This window comes from Canis lupus, chromosome 5 (genome assembly GCF_048164855.1).
Source record: "Canis lupus baileyi chromosome 5, mCanLup2.hap1, whole genome shotgun sequence".
NCBI classification, from domain to species: domain Eukaryota; kingdom Metazoa; phylum Chordata; class Mammalia; order Carnivora; family Canidae; genus Canis; species Canis lupus.
The window spans coordinates 30,387,113-30,409,329 of NC_132842.1; the positions used below are offsets into that span (position 1 = coordinate 30,387,113).

The following is a 22,217-nucleotide window of genomic DNA, read 5'->3' on the forward strand; positions in this document are numbered from 1 at the left end:
GGGACCGCGGGGCCCGCAGCACCTGTGCCTGCTGTTTACGGCGGGACAGAACATCGCGTCCACGCCCGGCAGAGACAAGCAGCGCCGGGCACTTCCAGTTACTCCGCAAAGGGACAAAGGCACCTGTTGATGCCCCCGCACGCTCCGGCGCGTGCATGCTCTTTTGCAACCTCGCGCGTCCTCTCTCCGGACGCTGCCCCGCGTGTCCTTCCCGCGCCCCCGCCCCGCCCGGGCCCGCCAGCCACCTGCCGACCTACTTCCTCTGGCGCCCTGACAGCGCGCGTCCGCTCCCAGGCCTAATCGGGGAGAAAGCGCGGCCCTGAACGCGAAAGCAGGCCACGGGGCGGGGGCGCTCCAGCCGCCTCCAGCCCCGCAGCTGCGCCGGTGCACGCCGCGCCCACGTGCCGGGCCCGGGAGGCGGGCGGGCCGCGGCGGCGCCACGTGAACGCGGCGTGCCGCGCGGGGGGGGGGGGGGGGGGGGGGGGGGGGGGCGGGGCGTGCGCGCGGGGGGGCGGGGCGGGGCGTGCGCGCGGGGGGGGGGGGGGCGGGGCGGGGCGGGCGCGCGGGATGGGGGGCGGGCGCGCGCTGGACGGTGGGAATGTGACCTGGTGCAGCCACTCTGGAAAACTGTGTGGAGGTTCCTCAAAGAGTGAAAAACAGACCTGCCCTACGACCCAGCAATTGCACTGCTGGGGATTTACCCCAAAGATTCAGATGCAGTGAAACGCCAGGACACCTGCACCCCGATGTTTATAGCAGCAACGTCCACAGTAGCCACACTGTGGAAGGAGCCTCGGTGTCTGTGGACAGATGAATGTATAAAGATGTGGTCTATGTATACGATGGAATATTCCTCAGCCATTAGAAACGACAAATACCCACCATTTGCTTCAGTGTGCTTGGACCTGGATGGTATGATGCTGAGTGAAGTAAGTCAATCGGAGAAGGACAAACATTATATGGTCTCATTCACTTGGGGAATATAAAAAATAGTGAAAGGGAATAAAGGGGAAAGGAGAAAAAATGAGTGGGGAATATCAGAAAGGGAGACAGAACATGAGAGACTCCTAACTCTGGGAAATGAACTAGGGGTGGTGGAAAGGGAGGTGGGTGGGGGCTGGGGGTGACTGGGTGGCGGGCACTGAGCGGGGCACTTGACGGGATGAGCACTGGGTGTTATTCTCTATGTTGGCAAATTGAACACCAATAAAAAATAAATTTATTATTAAAAAAAATATCGGCGCGCCCGCCCCGCCCTCCGCCCCGCCCACCCAGCAGGCCCCGCCCCCGCCCCGCGGCCCCGCCCACCCGGCCGGCCTAGGCTCCAGGCCCCGCCCCCATGTCCCGCCGGCCCCGCCCACCCCGCCCCTCCTGCGCCCCACGTCCCCAGACGACCTCTCCCCTACCCGCCGAGCCCCGCTGACCTCGTCGTCCCCGAGCATCAGCGGGAGCGAGGGAGCGGCGCCCTGGGCCTGACAGGTGGCACCGGCCCCACCCGCACGGCCGGGGGGCTGGGGTGGGCACCGTCCGGGAAGCCGGGGTGCAGGGGGAGGGGGAGCGGGCGCTCCTCCTCGACCGCCCCCAGCCCTGCCCTTCACCTGCCACCCGCCTTGTCGGTCTGTCCTTGGTCACCTCTGCCCCCGCGGTGCCTGGCTCCTAGGAGACATGTGGACAGGCAGCAAATGCAACACCCCCCAAACATGCCTCTTGGGCATAAGGATTATCTGGTGCAGACGCAGGAGCTCTGCAGGAGCTCTGCACACAGGGTCCAGGATACCCCTTTGCAGGGGGACTTTACACGGAAGGGGGGAGAACTGAGCCCACCCGTCACTGCACCTGACACCTGCGGGGCGGGGCTGACTTTGTTTGCCACAGCCTCCTCTTCTGACCCTCCTGGGCATAGTCTTTTTTTTTTTTTTTAATGTTTTATTTATTTAATTTTTACTTATTTGTGATAGTCACACAGAGAGAGAGAGGGGGGCAGAGACACAGGCAGAGGGAGAAGCAGGCTCCATGCACCGGGAGCCCAATGTGGGATTCGATCCCAGGTCCCCAGGATCGCGCCCTGGGCCAAAGGCAGGAGCCAAACCGCTGCACCACCCAGGGATCCCGGGCATAGTCTTCCTTGCCTGGGACACCACAGCTCAGAATGATCCGTGAGCCTCTACCACCTGGCAATTTGAGTCTTTGTGGGGCTGCTGAACGTATGCACATACATCATTATAAAATTGGCTTTTTCTCTCCTGTTTATCTATTTTTTATGGAGGCAGGGAGAGTCTCAGCCAAGAATCTAAAAGGGCAAAGGGAAAATTGTTTCTCCTTCCCTACAATAGTAGGACCAAGGTGTTGACATCCAACCTACAGATAGGTTCCTTTTGCCTTAAAATACTCCTATGTATTACTTTAAAAGGAATATCCTTTTCATGGTGAAATGACAGGAAAATATGGAAGAAACATTCCCAGTTGTGTTTCCTTCCAGGCTCTCCTATCTGTGCAGACTGGTTTTTTTGGAGCCTCAGGAGATCTGGCATCAGCCTTCACCTTTGCATTAAATTGATGATCTACTCAATGTCATCACTTATGAGGAAAATAGACATCAATCATGAAGATTTTTTCATAATTAGTAAGGCCAGGAGTAAAGGAGGGTCAAGATTTTTTTTTAATTCCTGGGAAAAAATATAAAAAGCAAATGAAAAATATAATCTATGGAAGGGGAAAAGGAGAGGGAGAACTTTCTGGAACTGGACTGGATGAAGAGCAATATGAACTTACAATCTTAAAAAACTTGTTTCCCAGCTCTGTCCATTGGAAAGGCCCTAGAAACAATGCTACCCCAGGAACAAGGAGCACACGGGAGTGCAGACCCTGGTTTCTAACTATCATCGTTCAGATGAGTGTCACCAGGGCTCCCTGGGGAAGTTTCTGAGCCTGGAACAGCTGGTTGTGCCAGAATATAAGATAGAGCTCACAAACTAAGGGGGATGTGTCAAAAGGATATGGCTTGAAAAGGCTTTTATCCAAATTTGGAACAATTTGAACATCAAGATGAATAATGTCAGGAATGGATTATAATACATACAATAATTTTTAAAATCCCTGAATCTATATTGATACTATTACTACTGTTAAAAATAATTAAATGGAATCTATTTCAAAGGGGAGAGTGGGTAGGAAAGCCCTTCTTTACAAAAGACGGCCACTAATAAATGTTGAAAGGATGACTGAAATGGGGGCGCCTGGGGGGCCTCAGTCAGTGAAGCATCTACCTTCAGGTCAGGTCATGACCCCAGGGTCCTGGGTTGGGCTCGCTACTCAGCAGGGAATCTGCTTCTCCCTCTGCCTCTGCCCCTGCTCATGTTCTCGTTCTCTCTCAAATAAATACAATCTTAAAAAAAGAAAAAAAAAAAAAAACAAGGAGACCATCAGCCAATTCCAAAGTGAGGGGCTCCCTGCAAAAGCAGCAGCCAGGATCTTCACAAATACCAGTATCACTGAAATAACACTAAATAAGGCTGCAGAACTCTTCTAGAGAAAAAGAAACTTCTAGATAAATGTGTGACACTTGATTGGACCCTAGATGCAAAAAGAAAAATAAATCTATAAAAGACACGACTGAGACGATTCAAATACGGACTGGCAACTAGGTAGCGGACTTGTGTCCTTGCTAAGTTTCCAGCTAGGATGATAACTGTACCGTGGTAATTGAAGAGAATGCTCTTGTTCTTGGGAAGAACATGCTGGTGCACGTTAGGGATGAAGTGTCATGATGTCTGCAACCGGTTCCCAGATGGTTCAACATCAACAACATCAACTGAGAAACGAAGACGGTAAAATGCAGCAGCAGGTGAATCTGAATGATGGAGGTTGTGCACTATCCCATTCCTGCAACTTTTCTGAAGGCCTGACATTCGTTAAGGTAGAAAGAAACAGAAATGGAAACTTCCCCAGGCAAGAGTCCCTCCTTGCCCTCGCACACTTTTACTAACACACAGAAACTTCACTTCTGAGTCATCGAGCAAACACAAGTCAAAGCTGGTATGTCCGTGTAGATATGAAATCACATAGGAAATTAAAGGGACAAGTCGGTGACAAGTGAGAACTACGCCCAGGTAGTTCAGTGCCCCAAAGTATTTCCCACCTGTTTACGAGCCATGTCTCGAGCCTCCCTCCCTCCGGGGCCAGCATACAAACACACAGCAAATCCGAGAGAGTCACGAGAGTCACGGCTCTCTCTCGGCTATCGGAAAGGCAGGGAGGGGCCACTTTCTGTTTCAAGTCAAAGAACTAGATGGACATTGGTCATTAGGAGGCTCTGTAAGGGGGTGGGTGGCGATGGACGCCTGGGTGTCTCAGTTGGTGAAGCATCTGCTTTCAGCTCAGGTCATGATCCCAGGGTCCTGGGATCGAGCCCCATATCAGGCCCCTGCTCAGTGGGGAGTCTGCTTCTCTCTTTCCCTCTCCCTCTATGCTCTCTCTCACTCTCACTCTCTCAAATACATAAAGCTCTTGAGAAAAAAAAAAAAGGCTCAATGAGTCAGAGAGATCTGAAATCGAGGGCTCCCTTTGGCCACTTTTGCTGTGATGCGTGTCTGGCTGTTGCTTAAGTATCCCTGGGTCTCCTTTTGTTAGGGAGGCCACCAAGCCTGTCTTGTCCACTCATTCGACAGATGTGTGCAGTGGGTCCCACACCTTCTAGAGGAGAGCTGCTTACCGCTGAACTTTGGTACCTTGCACACCCTCTCAGAGCTTCTGTTTCAATTCCTAATGTCCACCCGACACTCTAGGTGATCGTGATGGAGGATAATTCCAAGTAGAATAACTTTGGACACAACCCAAGCAACGCAGAGAAAGCAACATGGAAGCAAAAGTGGTCTCCCTCTAAAAAATAAGTGTGTGACTTGTCAGAGGGGGGAGGGACCAGGAAGGGTGCACGGGAGAATAAAACAAAATGCAACACCCCAACATAAGTCACCCGAATGATTTCACAGGTTCAGCTACACCTAGAGACCCAAAGGCCAGGAGTTCCATGAGCCCGACGGGGAAAGCTGCACACCTTCTATTCCTCCCTTAGCAGATCCCTAACCACACCTTTCCTACGACCATTGTAAGGAAGTACTAGAAGATTCCGATGCACTCTGAAATTTTAATCAAGAATGGAGAATGAGGGCAGCCTGGGTGGCTCAGCCGTTTAGCGCCTGCCCTCAGCCCAGGGCATGATCCTGGAGTCCCAGGATAGAGTCCCACGTCGGGCTCCCTGCATGGAGCCTGCTTCTCCCTCTGCCTGTGCCTCTTTCTCTCTCTCTCTGTCTATCATGAATAAATAAATAAAATCTTAAACAAACAAACAAAAAAGAATGGAGAATGAAGGGTGCCTGGGTGGCTCAGTTGGTGAAGCATCTGCCTTTGGCTCAGGTCAGGACCCCGGGATCCTGGGATCCAGCCCCCCCCCATCAAGCTCCCTGCTCAGAGGGGAGTCTGCTTCTCCCTCCGCCTACGGGGAGAACTTCCCCATAAATGAATCACCTGAACGTAAGCTGTCAGTCGTCCAGCAGGCATGAGGCTGGACAGCAGGAGCACTGCCCAGAGTGGTTACGGTCAGGCTGGGGGGACCAAGTGATCACAGATCAGAGCGCAAGAACCATGATCACGTCCAGCTTTAAGACGTCGAGGCCAACTGTGGTTTGAGTGGAGCCTTGAAGGTAGAGGCACAGACACAGGAAAGCAGGTCGCTGATGAGAAAGTGCACAGCTGAGAGGGCAAGGGGCGTGCACAGCGAAGAGCATGAGCCAGCCTGTTACCATGCAGAACTGGGCAGTGTCTGCAGGGGCGAAGACACCGGCAGGAAGGGGTGACGGGGAAAAATCATGAGAAGGTAAACTTTTCCCGAGGAAGATAGAACCTTTCTCCAGATCAGATAGATGATGCTGTCTCTAGGTCCCAGAGGGGAAAACCATCCGAGCAAGGCTGATGTCAGAGCTAAGCCAGCACTGCACTCGGACCCAGCAGGTCCATAGAAGCATGTACTCTTGCCAACCAGAAGACAGGTACCAATAGAATGTTCACGGTGGCTCTGAACGTCATAACCCAACCCAGAAACAACCCAAAGGCCCATCGACCCCAGAAGGGCCGGGATGAGTACTGAAAGATAGGAAAGTGTTGAATCACCTATCATGCACCTGAAAATAATATAACACTGCTTGTTAGTCGTATTGGAATTAAAATTCTTAGAATAAAAAAAATTTTTTTTGAAAATCAAAGGGACAGGGATCCCTGGATGGCGCAGCGGTTTAGCACCTGTCTTTGGCCCAGGGCGCGATCCTGGAGACCCGGGATCGAATCCCACGTCGGGCTCCTGGTGCATGGAGCCTGCTTCTCCCTCTGCCTGTGTCTCTGTCTCTCTCTCTCTCTCTCTCTCTCTCTCTCTCTGTGACTATCGTAAAAAAAAAAAATTAAAAAAAAAAAAAGAAAATCAAAGGGACAAACTGTCATCTATTTACACAACAGAATACTATACAGCAATGAAGATGAACTAAGGATTTCCATACACAACAACATGGAAAAATCCAGGTGGGATGTTGATGGAAAGAAGCCACATTCAAAAGCTATAATGTACGAGGCGCCTGGGTGGCTCAGTCGGTTGAGCATCTGCCTTCGGCTCAGGTCACTATCTCAGGGTCCTGATATCGAGCCTAGCATCAGGCTCTGCGCTTGCTGGGCAGTCTCCCTCTGCCCCTCCCCTACTCTCACCCAAGTTCCATCTAAAATAAATGAAACATTTTTAAAAAGATACACGACGTATAATTCCATCTGTGTGAATTTCAAGAACAAGCAAAATTTATTTATAATGAGAGAAGCCAGCCTAGTGGTTTCTGCTGAGAAGCAAGGGCATGAAGGAGCTGTCGGGGGGTACTGCACATGTCCTATCACTTGATCAGGTGTTGGGTTAACAGATATACACATATGTGTGAAACCCAATTGGAATGTGTTTTTTGTGTTTTTGAATTTTATTTATTTATTCATGAGAGACACACACAGAGAGAGGCAGAGACACAGGCAGAGGGAGAAGCAGGCCCCATGCAGGGAGCCTGAGGTGGGACTCGACCCTGGGGTCACACCCTGAGCCAAAGGCCGATGCTCCACCACAGAGCCACCCAGGCGTCCCGCATCTCTCATTTCTGTTTTAACTTCTCGTTTTGACATCATTTCAACTTTACAGAAAAATTCCAAGTAGGTCAAGGAATTTCCATGTATCCCTCACCCTGACTCACCAATTAACGTTAACAGGTGGCCACATCTGCTTTATCGTTCTCTCTGTACATTATCACAGTTTTAAATACGTATTTTTATATACAAAATAGTACACAAGTTTTAAAAAATGTATACATATCATTTTTTGCTGAACCACGAAGATAAAATCTGCTCCCCTCCCTCTTAATACTTAAGTGTCTATTACGTAAAAGCCAAGATGCTTTCCTCTATCCATAATTATGATACGGCCATCAAAAGCAGGAAATTAACTTGAATGCAGTACAGACTCCAAATGCATTTGGCCAATTGCCACACTAATGCCCAGGCTCCAGTCCAGCATTTACACTCAATGTCTGTCTGTCTCTCTCTCTCCAATCTGGGTCCTTACCTCTAAGGATCTAATACTGAAAAGTACCTACCACTTGACATGGGCTCTCTAAATAATTTCATTTCCTTGTTAAAACTCAAATATAGGGGCGCCTGGGTGGCTCATCTGGGGAAGCGTCTGCCTGGGGCTCAGGTCCTGATCCCCGGGGTCCTGGGATCAAGTCCTGCATCCAGATCCCTGCTCAGCGGGGACTCTGCTTCTCCCTCTACCTCTGCCTGCCCCTCCCCGCCCCAGATAAATAAATAAAATCTTTTTAAAAAAATGTAAATTGGTAATAACGGGAACGAGCAATTAAAATTCGAAACCACAAAGTCATGCTCTATTTTGAGGAGGTACCACATTCAGTCCCGGGTGGACCATACCCTTCCTGCTGCGGCTCCGCTGCGTTCAGAAGACCATCACCACCGCAGGCAGAAAGGGCACTGGAATTGCCTTGCAACCGTTTGACGGACCCTGAAAACACGGTTTTGGGAATGGCTGATCTCGCTAACAAGTAGGAGGAACCATTCCTCTTCACTCCTTCTTGGTCACTGGGCCCCCAGCGCAGACACGTGGCTTCCTCATAACCCTTGGTTCATCTCGAACACTCATCACTGATCCCCGAATGGTCCTCTTTCATGGTTCGTTGAAGTGCTGCAATGGACGAGCAGAGATCCCCCAGCCACCGACATCCACAGCTCAGCTCCCCCTCCCTGCTCCTGCCTCCCTCCAAACAGAAGTCACCATGACCCTGAATTTTACAAAAGACGTACTGTTTGGTTGTATAGGTCGTGCTCAAAAGCATATTGTTTTAGGTGTTTTAATTTTACTTAAAAAGAAGTATTTGGGGACATGTGGGTGGCTCGGTGGTTGAGCATCTGCCTTTGGCTCAGGGCATGATCCTGGAGTCCCAGGATAGAGTCCCACGTCGGGCTCCCTGCAGGAAACCTGTTTCTCCCTCTGCCTGTGTCTCTGCCTCTCTCTCTCAATGTTTCTCATGAATAAATAAATAAAATCTTTTTTTAAAAAAAGTATTTTACTGCACCTAATGCTTTGTGATTTGTTTTAAGCAGTCGTGACATCGAATACAGCTGTCCCTCAGAGTGGGGCCATCCGACAGCCACACGACTAACATCCCGCGCGGGTCAGGGGCAAGGGCACATCTACGCTTCCCCCGGAGCATGTGCAGCTGCTCGTTTGGAGCCCAGACTGAATGTCATCTGCGCAGAAGCTTCCCTCGGTGACCAGCCCGGGAAGGGCATGGGGAGCCCAGCTTCACAAGACAACTCCAGACTGCTTGCTGGGCACGTCTACACCGTGCCCACCCCCGCGGCGCATCACAGCGCTTCGGACCCACATTCTCCCCGACGCCCAACATGGGCAGGCTTCTCCCTTATGCCACCCGCGTCGGGGCAAAACTGCATCGCCCATTGGGGTCTCTATTTGCACTTCCCTGCTCCCTGAGGAGGTCCAACGTTTTTATCTCCTTCTCTTACATTACATACTACCTGATTTTTTTTTTTTTTTAAAGGTGTTACCAGTCATTCAGCTCTTTTTAACAGAAGCCGGAGAAAGGAACAGACCCACAAAGAAAAAAAAGGACTGTCTCACTGCTCAGGACGGGTGGCTCTTCTGCAGCGTGGATTATGACTGTATGGTCACGCCATCTATCACTAATTGGTATGCATTCCATAATGAATTTTTTAAAGATTTTATTTATTTATTCATGGGAGACACACAGAAAGAGGCAGAGACGCAGGCAGAGGGAGAAGCAGGCTCCCTGCAAGGAGCCCGAGGCGGACCTCGATCTCGGGACCCTGGGGTCACGCTCTAAGCTGAAGGCAGCCGCTCAACTGCTGAGCCCCCCAGCCGCCCCCCATAATGAATTTTTTTGACGTTTTATAAGGTAAAGAAATTTCCTACAGAGCAGCAGTGACGACACAACCTTTTGCTTCATTCGAATGACTTCAAAGGAAAAGCTTTTATATACTCCAGGATTTGCACAAAACATAATTTTGGCTCAGAGTCGATTCCACGTTTTTTGTCCTCCATTCACGTTTAGCCAACACGACTCATGGCAAAGCGGATGGATGCCAACTGCCTCGCTTTTTCTATTATAAAAGTGTGACGTTCGAGCTTTAGATTTTTCACACAGAGACCAGCCAGTGCGCCGACTCAGATCCCTGTGCCGTTGCACTGAGGCAGCAAGTTGATGATAAAATCCCCGTTTTGCTTTTCTTACACGTCTGGGGGCAGAGCGGCTGGGAAACAGATCTTCCACAGTTTCAAGTCCAGAGCCCAGGGCCACCAAATTTGCTTGGATTCTTTCCTTTTGTTATTCAAACATTAATGAGCTTTTAAAACCTATTTCTCTAAATGAGGCCAGCAGGCCTGTGGCACAGGGTTGGCTGGAGGTAAGTGGGGTGATCTGCAGTCCTGGGACTGGGGAGGGGGGGCTGCTGGGTCTCATGATTCTCCACACTCTACAGGGGAAATCCAGGCCAAGCCAGGCCGAGTCGGTGACCCTGCCCGGAGGCTAACTTGGCCAGCCGGTAGCCGGGCTGGGTTTGTGCAGGGACTCTTTCTGGAGTAGAGTTTTCCCTTCTCCTACAATTGAGCCCTTCACAGCGTAAGGAGACCGAAGAATGGACAGAAAATCACTGGCAGGGGCCCCTGAGGGCTCAGTGGTTGAGCGTCTGCCTTCAGCTCAGGGCGTGACCCCGGGGTCCTGGGATCGAGTCCTGCACCCGGCTCCCCACCGGGAGCCTGCTTCTCCCTCTGCCTGTGTCTCTGCCCCTCTCTATGTCTCTCATAAATAAATAAATAAAATCTTAAAAAAAAGAAAGAAAGAAAGAAAGAAAGAAAGAAAAGAAAGAAAAGAAAAGAAAAGAAAAGAAAAGAAAAGAAAAGAAAAGAAAAGAAAAGAAAGAAAAGAAAAGAAAAGTCAGTCACTGGTAGTTGGGGAACCACTGACACGGAAGCACCGGCAACAGGAAAAGCCCACCACGTGCTTGTCCACTGGCTCGGACGACATCCACGCACAGCGACCGTCCCTGAGACCCAGCCAAGCGTTATGGAATCCCTTACGTGGGGCAAGAATAATCAGCCCTGACTCTCAAAGCCAGTTTTCTCTTAAAAGAAGCGTCTGTCCGGCAATTGGCCCGGAGCATAATAGATCTTTCTGGAAGGCTCCGTGCTGAGCCCCAAGCCTCTGGAACCATGAATACCAAGTCTGTAGGCTACTGGACACAGCCCACTGAGCTCCAGCCGTCAGGATAACCACCGGGGCTCTGGGCCTCCCCGGGCGCCTCCAGAGAAGGCAGCTCCAGGAGCCCCCCGCGGCAACCCTCCCTCTTCCCTGGCATCCAATCCTCACACCGCGTGCGGCCCGTGTCTCCTACACACACTCAGCATCCAGCCCCGTATGACCCCCGCCCTCCCTGACCTCAGCCGACCTCGCCGCTCACGGACAGACTCCCACCTGGTCTCCTCGATCCACCCTCACCACCCTACAGTCTGTTCCCAGGAAGGCAGCTACATACTGCATAGACAGCCTGTAATGCAGAGCTCATTCACACAACGGTTCCCCCTACACCCTCCAAGGGCTTCCCTATCCCACCCCACATAAGAGGCTGAGGCCTCAGGGAAGCCTTGGTCTTCAGGAGCCGCCTGCTACCTTTCTGAATGGGGTCCTACACTGACGCAGCTCCAGCCTCACCGGCCTCCATGTGTTCCCCCCAACATTCAGCCCACTATGGCCACAGGACCTTTGCACCTACACGTCCCCTTGCTAGAGCACTCTCCTAACAAACTGCACGGTCCACTCCTCACTCCCTGCAGTCTCTACCCAAATGTCACCCTCCAGTGACCATCCTATTTAAAACAGCCGCTCACCCTCATCCCCAACTTCCTTCCTCCTCCTCCTCCTCTTTCTTGCTTCATTTTTCCCCACAGCACTTCATCCCACTGGGCACACTCACGTCTCTGTTTACTGTCTGCCTACCCCAGTTAGAATGTAAGTCCCACGGAGGCAGGCAGTTCTGCCCATAGTGGTCACTGCTGTACCCTCGGCTCTTCACCCATGCCTGGCCCACTAGGCGCTGAACAGATGTTTGCCCAATGACTGAAGGGTGTGTGCCAGCGAATGAAGTAACACAACCAGCTAGGAGAGGCAGCCAGCTGCAATCCAGTTGTTTCTTGCCTTTTATACTAAGTGTCCTCAGCTACCAGTCTATAACCTCCACTCCCCTTTTCTTCCCAAATGGTTATTTCGTGAATGTCCCCAGAGAAATGTGGCCTCTGCACATGGCTGATGGGGGGGGGGCTCCCCTTTTATCCAGATTCACTGCTTCCCCCCAAGGCTGCCTGGTTGGGGAAGCCCCCACCAAGTGGTTGGATGCCTCCGCAGCAGTACCTGCCAGAGGCCTTGAGCAGGAGCACGCTGATCTTGCTGCAGACCCTACATCACGCTCAGAGCCCTAGCTGCAAGGGAGTCTGGGAAATGCAGTTTCCAGCTTCCCAGCAGCTTCCCAGCCTCCCCGGCGCGAGCTGTCACGCTAGAGCAGTATTTTCAAGACCGTGGATTTATTCACCACTAGCGGCCTTGAAATCAATTTATTGGAAGCCGACCAGAGTCCTTTTTAATGAAGTGGAACAGACGACAAAGTACCACGGTGTACCCTACATTCTGGGATGAGTGCTGTTTCATGAAAATTTCTGTCCAAGCATCAACCCAAACTATTACATCAGAAATTCTGGCGCATCAGGCTTTTTTTCAAAAAGCTCCCTGGTTCATCCAAATGTGTGGCCAGGAATAAGAGCCACGGGGGTCTGGTTTCTCCCTTAGAGAAACGATGCTTCTGTACCCATAACTGTCCCCCAGGATCCCACTCAGCCAGCCCGACCTGCGGCCACGCTTCCTCGGGGTATGTCCCTGAGCCTCTGCTCACCCCCCTGACTGATGAAACTTTGCTCTTCCTGCAGCTGGGCCCGGTCCCCAAGCCTCAGGGTGGGGGGAAGAGGGGGTGCTTCCTGAATCCAATCCATTGCTAGGGTTCAGTATGTCAGGCATACAGTAAAAACACCAAAGCGATTCAGCCCTAAGGAGGACACAGTTGTTCCCTCAAAAAGCATCTGCACAGCTCAGCACCGTGCACACCCAGGGAGCACACTTCTGGAAGGCTGCTTCGTTTCATCTGGCCCAGGACGTGGGGGACGAGCTGACCGTCAACCCAGCGTCGGGCACGGCCACTCCACCTGACGCCCCATGTGGGAAGGCCGGCTAGTAGTGACTGCTTTAGACTCGGGGAAGATTAGCAAAAAATTCTTCACCCCAGAGCTTCCTGAAGGGACTGCAGACTTCAGACTCTGAAGGCCTGACGTCACGGACAGAGACCCCCCGACTGACTTCACCAGACCACAGGGCTACGTCCACTCAAGAACTGGACACCGACACCAACTTCCTTCTGGCACAGATGTCAGACCTGACTCGGAAACCACAGGTCGCAGGGCCGTGACCCCATCATTCACCACCTGCCTGAAACTTAGCCTCCCTCGTGGAGACACTGGGAGAGGCCAGGCCAGGGTGCCCTGTGCGTTCTTTGAAGACAAAGGCACAGAGGGGATCCCTCCCGCCCCCTGCAGCCAGCACAGGCAAGAAGCTGGGGCCACTCCGTGTACATGTGACAAATGGCCAGAGGGCACTGAGTTGGACTGGGAGGGAAACTCAGCTCGCATCCTCCTTTTCCAGATGGGTAAACTGAGGCCGAGTGCTCCTCAGCCACTATGTGACACAGGTGGGCCTGTCACTACCTGGTCCCTGAGCTCTTAGGCCAAGGTTTTTCCCCGACCCCATGGTGCTGTCATACACATCATCCCTGGGTCTCCGTCCTCGGGGAGCACACCGCGGGCGCATCAGGGACAGAGCTGTGACACGGCCAGGCCAGGGAGCCTTCCTTCATCCGTAAGCCACCGGGCCCCAGGGGACGCGGACAGAGCATAGGGTGGCCCCCGCACAGTGAGGACCCGGGCAGGGAAGGCCGCCAGCCGCCCGGCCCCATGAGGGCGTCTGTGCACGGCTGCCACCAGCCACCACCGGCCACCACCTGCCACCGGGGAAGCAGAGACGAAGGAAGGAGAGTTCCTGGGTGTGAGGTCAAAACGCTGACCTCAGTTTGCAAAATCGCAAGAATTGCGACTGTTTTCCTGCTGCCAGGGCCGCGCTGCCCCAATTCCCAAGGGGCTGCCCCGCGTGCTTCCCTCGGTGCCACCACGAGCGTCCCCGGACACTGCCCAGCAGCTGCGGCCTGTGGCCTGGTGGCGCGGCAACCCCCGCGGGGTACTGGGGTGAGCGCCAAGGTCTCCGCTCATGGCTCAGCTCGTGGGAAGGCCACAGCGGCTGCCACGGGCCTCCCGGTGGTGACCAGCTCCCACCTCGTCCCCACCAGTCCTGCAAGGCCGCGGAGGCGCAGCACACAGTGTGCAGCCCTGGTGCGCACATGGCTCCACGCGGGAACCCAGCCCAGCTGCATGATCCCCACGGCCGCGGGTCTTCATTGTCATGATGGAAACGATGCCACGTGCGTCACACAGTAGCTGTGAGGACAAGTGAACCCATGGAAGGCTCTCCGGGTGTGGGCGTGTACAGAACGCTAGCTCGGTTTCCCTACGGGCCTCCAAGCCTCCCCCCCATTCCCCATCCCCTCCCAGGGATGCTACACCCCCAATTCCCCACCCCCTCTGAAGGGGGGACTGCACCCACAATTCCCCATCTCCTCAGAGGGGGGCTGCACCTCCGATTCCCCACCCCCTCCGAGGGGGGCTGCACTCCAATTCCCCACCCCCTCCGAGGGGGTGCTGTGTAGAATCCTTGGGACCCTGCTCCCTGAAGACCATTTTGCAGGCTTGTCAATCAGAAAGGGCCCTAGGAACTCAGCGGAGACCCTGGCCTTGGAGCAGAGCACCCATAGTCGCAGGGGAAGCGGCCACCTCCACCTGTGGAGCCCCCCAGAGGAAGAGTCCCTATCCCACGCCCCGCCTGGCTCCCCAGCTCCCCCAGACAGGTGTGGCCCCCCTCCTGGCGTCTGGCCCCAGCTTTCCTGACCACCCCCACCCCTCCTGTGCTCAGGGCAGCCCGGGCCTCCTCCTGCCCCATCCCAATCTCAAGGCCCACTTCTCCAGACCCAGCCCTGGTCCCCATCCGTGGCCACCATCACCCTGGAACCAAGAGAAGACCGAGCATCTGCCTTTCACCCCGACCCACCCCGTGGGGAAGGTCACCATCACCCGTGGGGAAGGTCATCCGGCTGGGATTCTGCGGGAGCTGGGGTCGGGGTGGGGGGCGCCTGGACCAGGCTGCAGATGCAGGCCGTGGAGCCTAAGCCCAGGGAGGGAACTGCCACGCGTGTTCAGCTAGCACCTTGCCTGTGCCTGGCGCAGAGCAAGCCCTCAATCTAGAGGATGAAGGACTGAATGAACAAATGAGTGAACGAATGAATGATGTAGCGTGCAATCCCTGAACTCTGCATTCGGGAGACATCAGCCGTGTTGCTCAGTCCCAATACCTGAGATCCCGGGCTGGACCAGCTTTCTCACCAGATCCACCCTCCAGCAAAGGGGAGTCCGCCCAGCGCTGCGTCCTAGGAGGCGGACCTGCAAGGACACCCGTGGGCCCCCTGGCCCTCTGGCTGCGGTGCCCTGAGGTCAGAGGGCAGGAGGGGCAGAGGTCGGAGGATCCTTCCAGTGTGCTCGCTCTCTGGGGGCTCTTCAATCCTCGGGGTGGGGGGCTCCAATCAGGCCACCGGCTCCTCGGCCCTGAGGCCTGAGGTGGTAACGCCAGGGGGCCCTGCGCTCTCTTCTGTGGCCTTCCTACGCTTTACCCACGGGGTCTGGTGAGAAACAGGTCAGCAGCCCAGGATCCCAGGTGCTGATCCTGTGCCCTGAGTGTGGGAGGAACGGCTGATGTGCCCCGAATGCAGAGTCCAGGCTCTGCACGCTAGCTGTCAGGACGCAGAGACAGGGCCAGGGAAGGTGCCGTTCTAGAGGTTGGCCGGAAGGAAGTCCTTCCCCATCTGGCTTGGGGTCATCTTGGGAGGGGGGCCAGGAAAGTCCTTCCTTCTTTCTTAAATTGCTTTTTTGGATAGTTAATACATCCAGGCGGCTCAAAAATCCCAAAAGACATAAAAGAGTACTTGCCCTGAAGTCTCCACCATCTGGGCAGTTCCAGGATTGGGGTGCTGAGCGCCCTCCCAGGCCGACCTCCAGCCCTGCAGCAGCTGCACCCCATGTCCCACCACGACCCTGAACAAACCCGGTCTCCGGGACATTTCCACCAAGTAGGAGATCACACCTGGACAAGGCGGGGAAGCCCTGCCTGGGACGCGAGGCCTCCAGAGTCCCTGCCCCCGGCTGGCCACCAAGGCTCCCGGAAAACCCAGCTGAGGGCTATTCCTCACATCCTGGACCTTCAGGAACTGCATCCACAGAACGGGGGAAGCGCATCTTCCCTCCGGCAGCAGTGTTCTCTTCAGATCGAAAAACCCAACACAGCTTAGCACTGAGCAGCGGCCAGTGTGCGGTCCTGCGCCATCGGCATCGTTCGGTGCCACCGCCAAGTGCAACCTCACAGAGAAACTCCCTTAGCAGCCCCGGTGCTTTATCTGGGCGCCCAAGCCCCTCTGCCCTCCCCCACCCCCCCTCCCCGCGCCCCTGCAGCAAGTGCGGTGCCCAGCCCACAGGCATCTCTGCCTTCTGGAAGCCTGCCAGCAGAGCCGGGGACCAGCGGGCAGAGAGGGGGTGAAGGCGGCCATCCACGGGTACTCCCGCTGCGGCTCCGAGGGAACCTCCAGACAAGGGCGGCAGGCTGTCATAGCATCGCAGAGACGAGGACAGTCAGCACGGGAAGCAGGTGTCATCAGCACCGCAGAACCTCAGTCACCTCACTTCTCACCATCCCCCCAGGAACAAGGAGTGCCAAGCACCCCCCTTCGGCCCCCGCGGCATCTCAGGCTCTGGGCCAGGCGCACAGGCCACAGGGGCCTCGCCGCCACCACAGCAGGAACCTGTTTCACCGCTGAGGGAAGAGAGGGTGCGCAGGGGACCCAGGGAACAGGGTGCCGGCCACACGGCTGGGTCCAGGCACCGGCAGGGAGCACATGCTTCCTCCCACTCACTTCTCACGGGGCCTGGCGCCCAGGCGGGTGCAGAGGCCTGGGGTTCCCAGTGACAGGGGCTCACCCCAGCCGAGCCCCTCCCAACAGGGCAGAAAAGGGAAGGAGTCCCATGGCTCTGATGGCAAAGTAAAAGTCTCCCAGCCGGCTCGGCGGGGACTTGGGGGCATCAGGGCCTCCCTCATCCTGCCCGGAAGAGGAGGCCAAATGCAACGGGGACCCCCTTCCGGGACAGGGGGCCGTGGAGCATCTTGGGGCCACCGCCCCTGCAGAGGGGGCGCGGGTCGGGCCTGCAGGTGGGCCAGGTGGGGCGCCCCAGGCAGGGCCCCGGGTGGGCAGGTGCTGCCGGCCAGGCCTACCTCGCGTCCCTCGGCCTGGGTGCTTTCTGAGCACTGCCCCCCCCCGCCCCCCACGCAGTCATCCCCACTCAGGTCCATTTCACCAGGGATCGGAGGACTTCCGAGAGTCCGAGGGCAGAGGCGGGCGGCGGCAGGACTCGCACACAGAGCCGCCTTCCGCACGGCGCGCCCTGGCCCGACCCTCCCCGGGACCCAGGGCCGCCACCGCGGGCCCCCCCGGCGGTGCCAACCTGCCCCACCGGCGCCCCCGGACTTGGACGCAGTTGGTCCAAGGCGGGGCTGGTTCCGAGTCGGGGTGCGCGGGGCACGTGCGGCGGGCGGGGCCCGGGAGGAGGGTGCGGGGGTGCGCGGGGAGGGTGCGGGGGCGCGGGGGGGTCCGGGGAGGGCGGAGGAGGAGGGCGCGGGGGTCCGGGGAGGCCGGGTGGGGTGCGCGGGGGGGTTCGGGGAGGGCGGAGGAGGAGGGCGCGGGGGTCCGGGGAGGGCCAGGCAGGAGGCGCGGGGGGTCCAGGGAGGCCGGGCGGGGTGCGCAGGGGTCCGGGGAGGCCGGGTGGGGGTGCGCGGGGGGTCCGGGGAGGGCGGAGGAGGAGGCGCGGGGGTCCGGGGAGGCCGGGCGGGGTGCGCGGGGGGTCCGGGGAGGCTGGGCGGGGTGCGCGGGGGGCGGCGCGCACGGAGGCGGGGACCTGCGGGCGGCGGGCTGCGGGGCGGGGGCTCCGCGCGGGGGGCGCGCCTACCTTTCCTGAAGGGCATCGCGGAGGGGGCGCCCCGCGGGGCCGGCCCGGGACACCGAGGCCGGGCGACGTCCGAATGGCAGCCCCGCGGCTCGGGGGCGCCTGCGGGCCCCGGGCGAGGGCGGGCGAGGGCGGGGGGCGGGCGGAGGAGGGACGTATTTGGGCCGAGCGGGCGCGTCACGGCCGCAGGGAGGCTCCGCGGCGGGCTCGGGGCGGGCTCCGGGGCGGGCCCCGCGGAAGCCGCTTAACCCCCGCGCTGCCGGCGCCGGGGGCCGCGCGTCCGCTGGCCTGGGAAGGGCTTGGGCAACTTCAGCCCGTGTCCGCGGGCACACAGGGCGGGTACAGGGACGCCTCCAGCTTGAACTGCAATTAAAGGACGGATGGAGGGACCCCCCGCCCCCCCCCCCCCCCCCCGCAAAAGCGCAAAGTGCATCCCCGCAGGCAGCCTCCCGAGCACCCTCCTGCAAAAGCCTTCCCATCCGGGGCTCCTGCGCCCCAGCAGCCCCCACCTCTGACATTCAATCCCGCCCTCTGTGGTCCCCGGGTCCTGGGGAACCCAGACCAGCACTTTGCACGCAGGGCAGTAAGTATGTCAAAAAGAACTTAAAAATCACCGCGACGCGCAGAGGCAGGAGGGAGACCTCCCCGCACTTGGCTCGCCCCTGTGAAGGCCAGCACCTGGAAGTGCTGTTTGATGGGATCAAATATCTCATCAGGCCGGTCACCCTTCCTTCAGGTGAGAGCTATTTCTTGTGAAAAGTGCTACTTTAGGCTGCAGTTTGAAGAAAGGATATTAGGAACGATCTCCTGACCTAATTAATATTTGAGACACGCATGCTGATAGCAATTTCTCCCACTTTCTTTTTTTTTTCTCTCTTTAAGATTTTATTTATTTATTCATGAAAGACACAGAGCGAAAGAGAGGCAGAGACTCGGGCAGAGGGAGAAGCAGGCTCCATGCAGGGAGGCAGGACTCCATCCCAGGACTCCAGGATCACATCTTGGGCGGAAGGCAGGCACCACAAGCTGAGCCACCCAGGGATCCCCTCCCACTTTCTATGAAATGAAAAAAAAAAAAAAAAAAAAAAAAAAACCCATACGGGTGAACCGAAAAGTCAGTTGTTTGTTTTTGATCATTTCTTGGTCACAGTTTCTTAGCCTATTCTCCCTTGTGGGTAGAGCAGCCCAAACTCCTGCCCTGCATTCAAAGGCTCAGAGCCCATGTCTCAGGGAAGAAAGTCACTGCTTGTTCAGACAGGGTGTTGCCAGTGGGCCTGGGACATGGCCGTGGTGGAACCTTCTGGAAAGCCACTGTCGCATGGGCCTGGCTGGAGATTGGGACCATGAGCTCTCAGGCTTCGGCTCCTGTGCCACAGGCCTCCTGAGAGTGGGTGTGAGTCTGTGTAAGAGGAACAGGAAGTGAGGGATGGGGCGGTGTTTTGAGAGATTATCACCTCCCTCTACCCTTTCCCCTGCCACATCTGTACCCTCTGGTGGACTTGCACTTTACTCCATGGACTCACACGCCAAGGAAAGCAAATTTTATCTAAGGCCCGATAAAGTGTGCAAGACCGCACATCTCAGAACTGTCCAGCCACACGTCACAGTGAAGCCAGAGGACGTGCACTTTGGAGTGGGTGGGCCCACCTTCCTTGTACCTGGCACCTTTACTGCCTCATGAGACCTCATGTGGCTGTGATGCAATAAGAAATCTGCATTTGGTCCCTGTCCACAGTTCCTGGCACATGGGAACCTTGGAATCTCCACAGGGAGGAGGGAGTGTTTGCGTGATCGTGGAAGGACTGATGGTGGCCGGGGCACCCAGGCAGCTTTGGGATAGGGGCTGGTGGCCAGAAAGACCACCTCATGCTTAGGGGGTTGGGACTTTTTAGCACCACCCCTCCACCTCCAGGGAGGAGAGAGGGCCTGGGAAATGAGTGGGGTCTGGGCCACCCAGGTGGCTCAGTGGTTGAGCATCTGCTTTCGGCTCAGGGCGTGACCCCAGGGTCCCGGGATTGGGTCCCTCATCGGGGTCCCCGCAGGGAACCTTCTTTTCCCTCTGCTTATGTCTCTTCCTCTCTGTTTCTCATGAATAAATAAATAAAATCTTTAAAAAAAAGAAAAAATGAGGAGGATCATGAGTGGTCAGTCACACCAACATAATGAAACCTCATTAACCCCCCTAAAAGATGGGGTTCAGAGAGCTTCCAGGTTGGTGAGCACGGGGAGGCACTGGGAGGGTGGCGAGCTCAGGGCACGGGCAGTCGGTGCACCTGTACCCTCTCGCCTCGTCCTAGCCATCTCTTCCACTTGGCAGATCCTGAGTCGTATCCTTTATAATAAACTGATAATAACAAATAAAGCACTTTTCTGAGTTCTGTGAGCAGCTCTAGCAGATTATCAACCCTGAAAGAGGGAAAGTTCTGGATCCCCCTGACTTTGTAGCCCAATTGGACAGAAGAGTTGGTGCCCAGCAGCTGCACTGGCATCTGAAGTGGGGGGTGGTCTTGGGGGGCTGAGCCCCCTACCTCCCCTGTGGGGTCTGTGCTAACTCCAGGGAGTTATGTCAGAACTGAACAGGATTGCGGGACCCCTGGAGAACGGGCTTGCCGGCGGCGGGGACACCCCACACACTGCGTCTCAGGAGCCTCCAGAGGAAAACCGGTCCGGGCTCACGGAGCCCGATGGCCCCGCGTTGGCCGCAGTCCTCTAGAGGAACAAGAGCACGGGTGGGACTCTGGGCTGCCTTGCACCTGTCACTGTGGAGCAGCAGCCCTCCAGGACGTCAGCTGTTGTTAATAACCCCGGGGACATTCTTTCGCTCCCAATCAGAATCAGCCATGATGGTGGCATTTCAGAACTCAAAGAGTGTGTCCTCCGCACAAGGGAGTCCGCACAAGAGATAAGCGAGTGGCGGGAAAAACTGGATCTGCTCATGGCAGCCAGGACCAGGTGCGGGGTGGGCAGCTGGGCCGGGTGGGGGGCCTGGCGTCCCGGGCTCACGTGGAGGCAAGACGTGAAGCAATTTTAGATTGAGAATATATTCCCAGGCGCCGTGAACAATATAGTGGGAATCATAGAGTGAAGTCATCGTGTCGTTACTCGCTGAACCCCCAACCCGTGTCCGCTCACATTTCTGCTCTCAGGCTAATGGACTTAACCCTGCTCTTCTGAGGAGCATTTAACAGCAAAGGGGCGCCTGGAAATCTAGTGGCTGGAACCCTGGGGGAACCGAGGAGTGTTGCCGGGCCAGCTTCAACTCTTCCTGTGGGTCCCAGTGCCGGTCACTTTAGAACGGTGGCCGTCAGGGGCATGGTGGGGTCACTGAGGTCCGGAGAACAGAGGCGCTGCGGGCAGGGGAGCGGGCTGGAGGCTGGGTGGGTAACGGGGTGGCTGGGCCTCCGCAGCAGTTTCTGATTTAGTAGGGCCAGGGGTGAGGGTGCAGGAGTCTGCGCCGCTAGCAAGCTTCTCAGGTGATCGGGATGTTGCTAGTTCTCCTCGACAGAGACCCAGGGAGGAGCGTGGAACCGGGCTGTGAAGGGGAAGGGCCCTGGCGGGACTGGATCAAAATTGGGGGCTCCTTTCACCCAGGGCACCAGCCAGCCTCCCCCTCGGGCATCCGTGCATGCTGCTGGGTGCCACCCTGCGCAGGCTCTTGGGGCAGGAAGCGCCAGGCCCCTAGCCTCGGGTTTTCTTACTGCAGGAGGAGAAGGGCCCCCTTCCCAGACCTCTTTCATGCTGTCCCCACAGGGAGGGTAACATGCAAGTAGAAGAGATCTATGGCTTTCTACCCTGGCAGTTCCTCCCTGGCGGGGGGCCTTTCCCTAGCAAGAATTTGCATCTCCAAGCCTTCCCTCTTTAGCAGAAGGTAAGGTTTTGTCTCCAACGAAGGAATTAGGGCCCTAGGAGGGAACCTTTTGATGGGGTCAGGGAGCAGCGGTAATGAGCCTTTGAAGGAGGAAGGAAGGAAAGGGAGTGCCTGGGGACTGGGAGCAGCAGGGCCCTGCCCCACCTCCACCGGAATCCCCCTGTGGAGAGTCCAGCGGGGGGCGTCCCCACTGCAGGGCACCCCCTTGCCCCATGCCCCTCAGCCTGGTTCCCTTAGTGGGGAGCTCCTGCTTCCTTCAGCTTTCCAGGACCTGGGGTCCTGCTGAGAGCCAGCCCTAGGATGGGTCCGACAGAGCAGGGATGGAGGGAAGAGACTGGTGGGAACCCTGCCGCGGCTTCCTATGCTCTGTGACATACCCTCCTCCAGCCTCAGTGTTTTGTCTGTAAAATGGGCATAATGTGTTCTTCATAGATTGCTGTAAGGATTCGATGAAATCATATTTTCCTGGAGCACAAGTGC

The 22,217-nt window shown here is 56.3% G+C and overlaps 1 protein-coding gene across 2 annotated transcripts in view; it reads right to left on the reverse strand.

The window, feature by feature from the left end:
* The window catches only part of PFKFB3 (6-phosphofructo-2-kinase/fructose-2,6-biphosphatase 3), a 141,375-nt gene extending 123,378 nt beyond the window's left edge, over positions 1 to 17,997 (reverse strand). Inside the window, exon 1 of one of the 2 annotated variants that reach the window (XM_072825904.1) lies at positions 258 to 389. Coding sequence is in view for 1 of the 2 variants with exons in the window: in XM_072825902.1 (XP_072682003.1) it covers positions 17,873 to 17,888 (16 nt within the window). In the remaining variant the exon portion in view is untranslated. Of the gene's footprint in view, positions 1 to 257; positions 390 to 17,872 lie in introns of those variants that run through there. The other variant, XM_072825902.1, reaches the window with a different exon arrangement.
* Between the last annotated feature and the right edge of the window lie 4,220 nt (positions 17,998 to 22,217).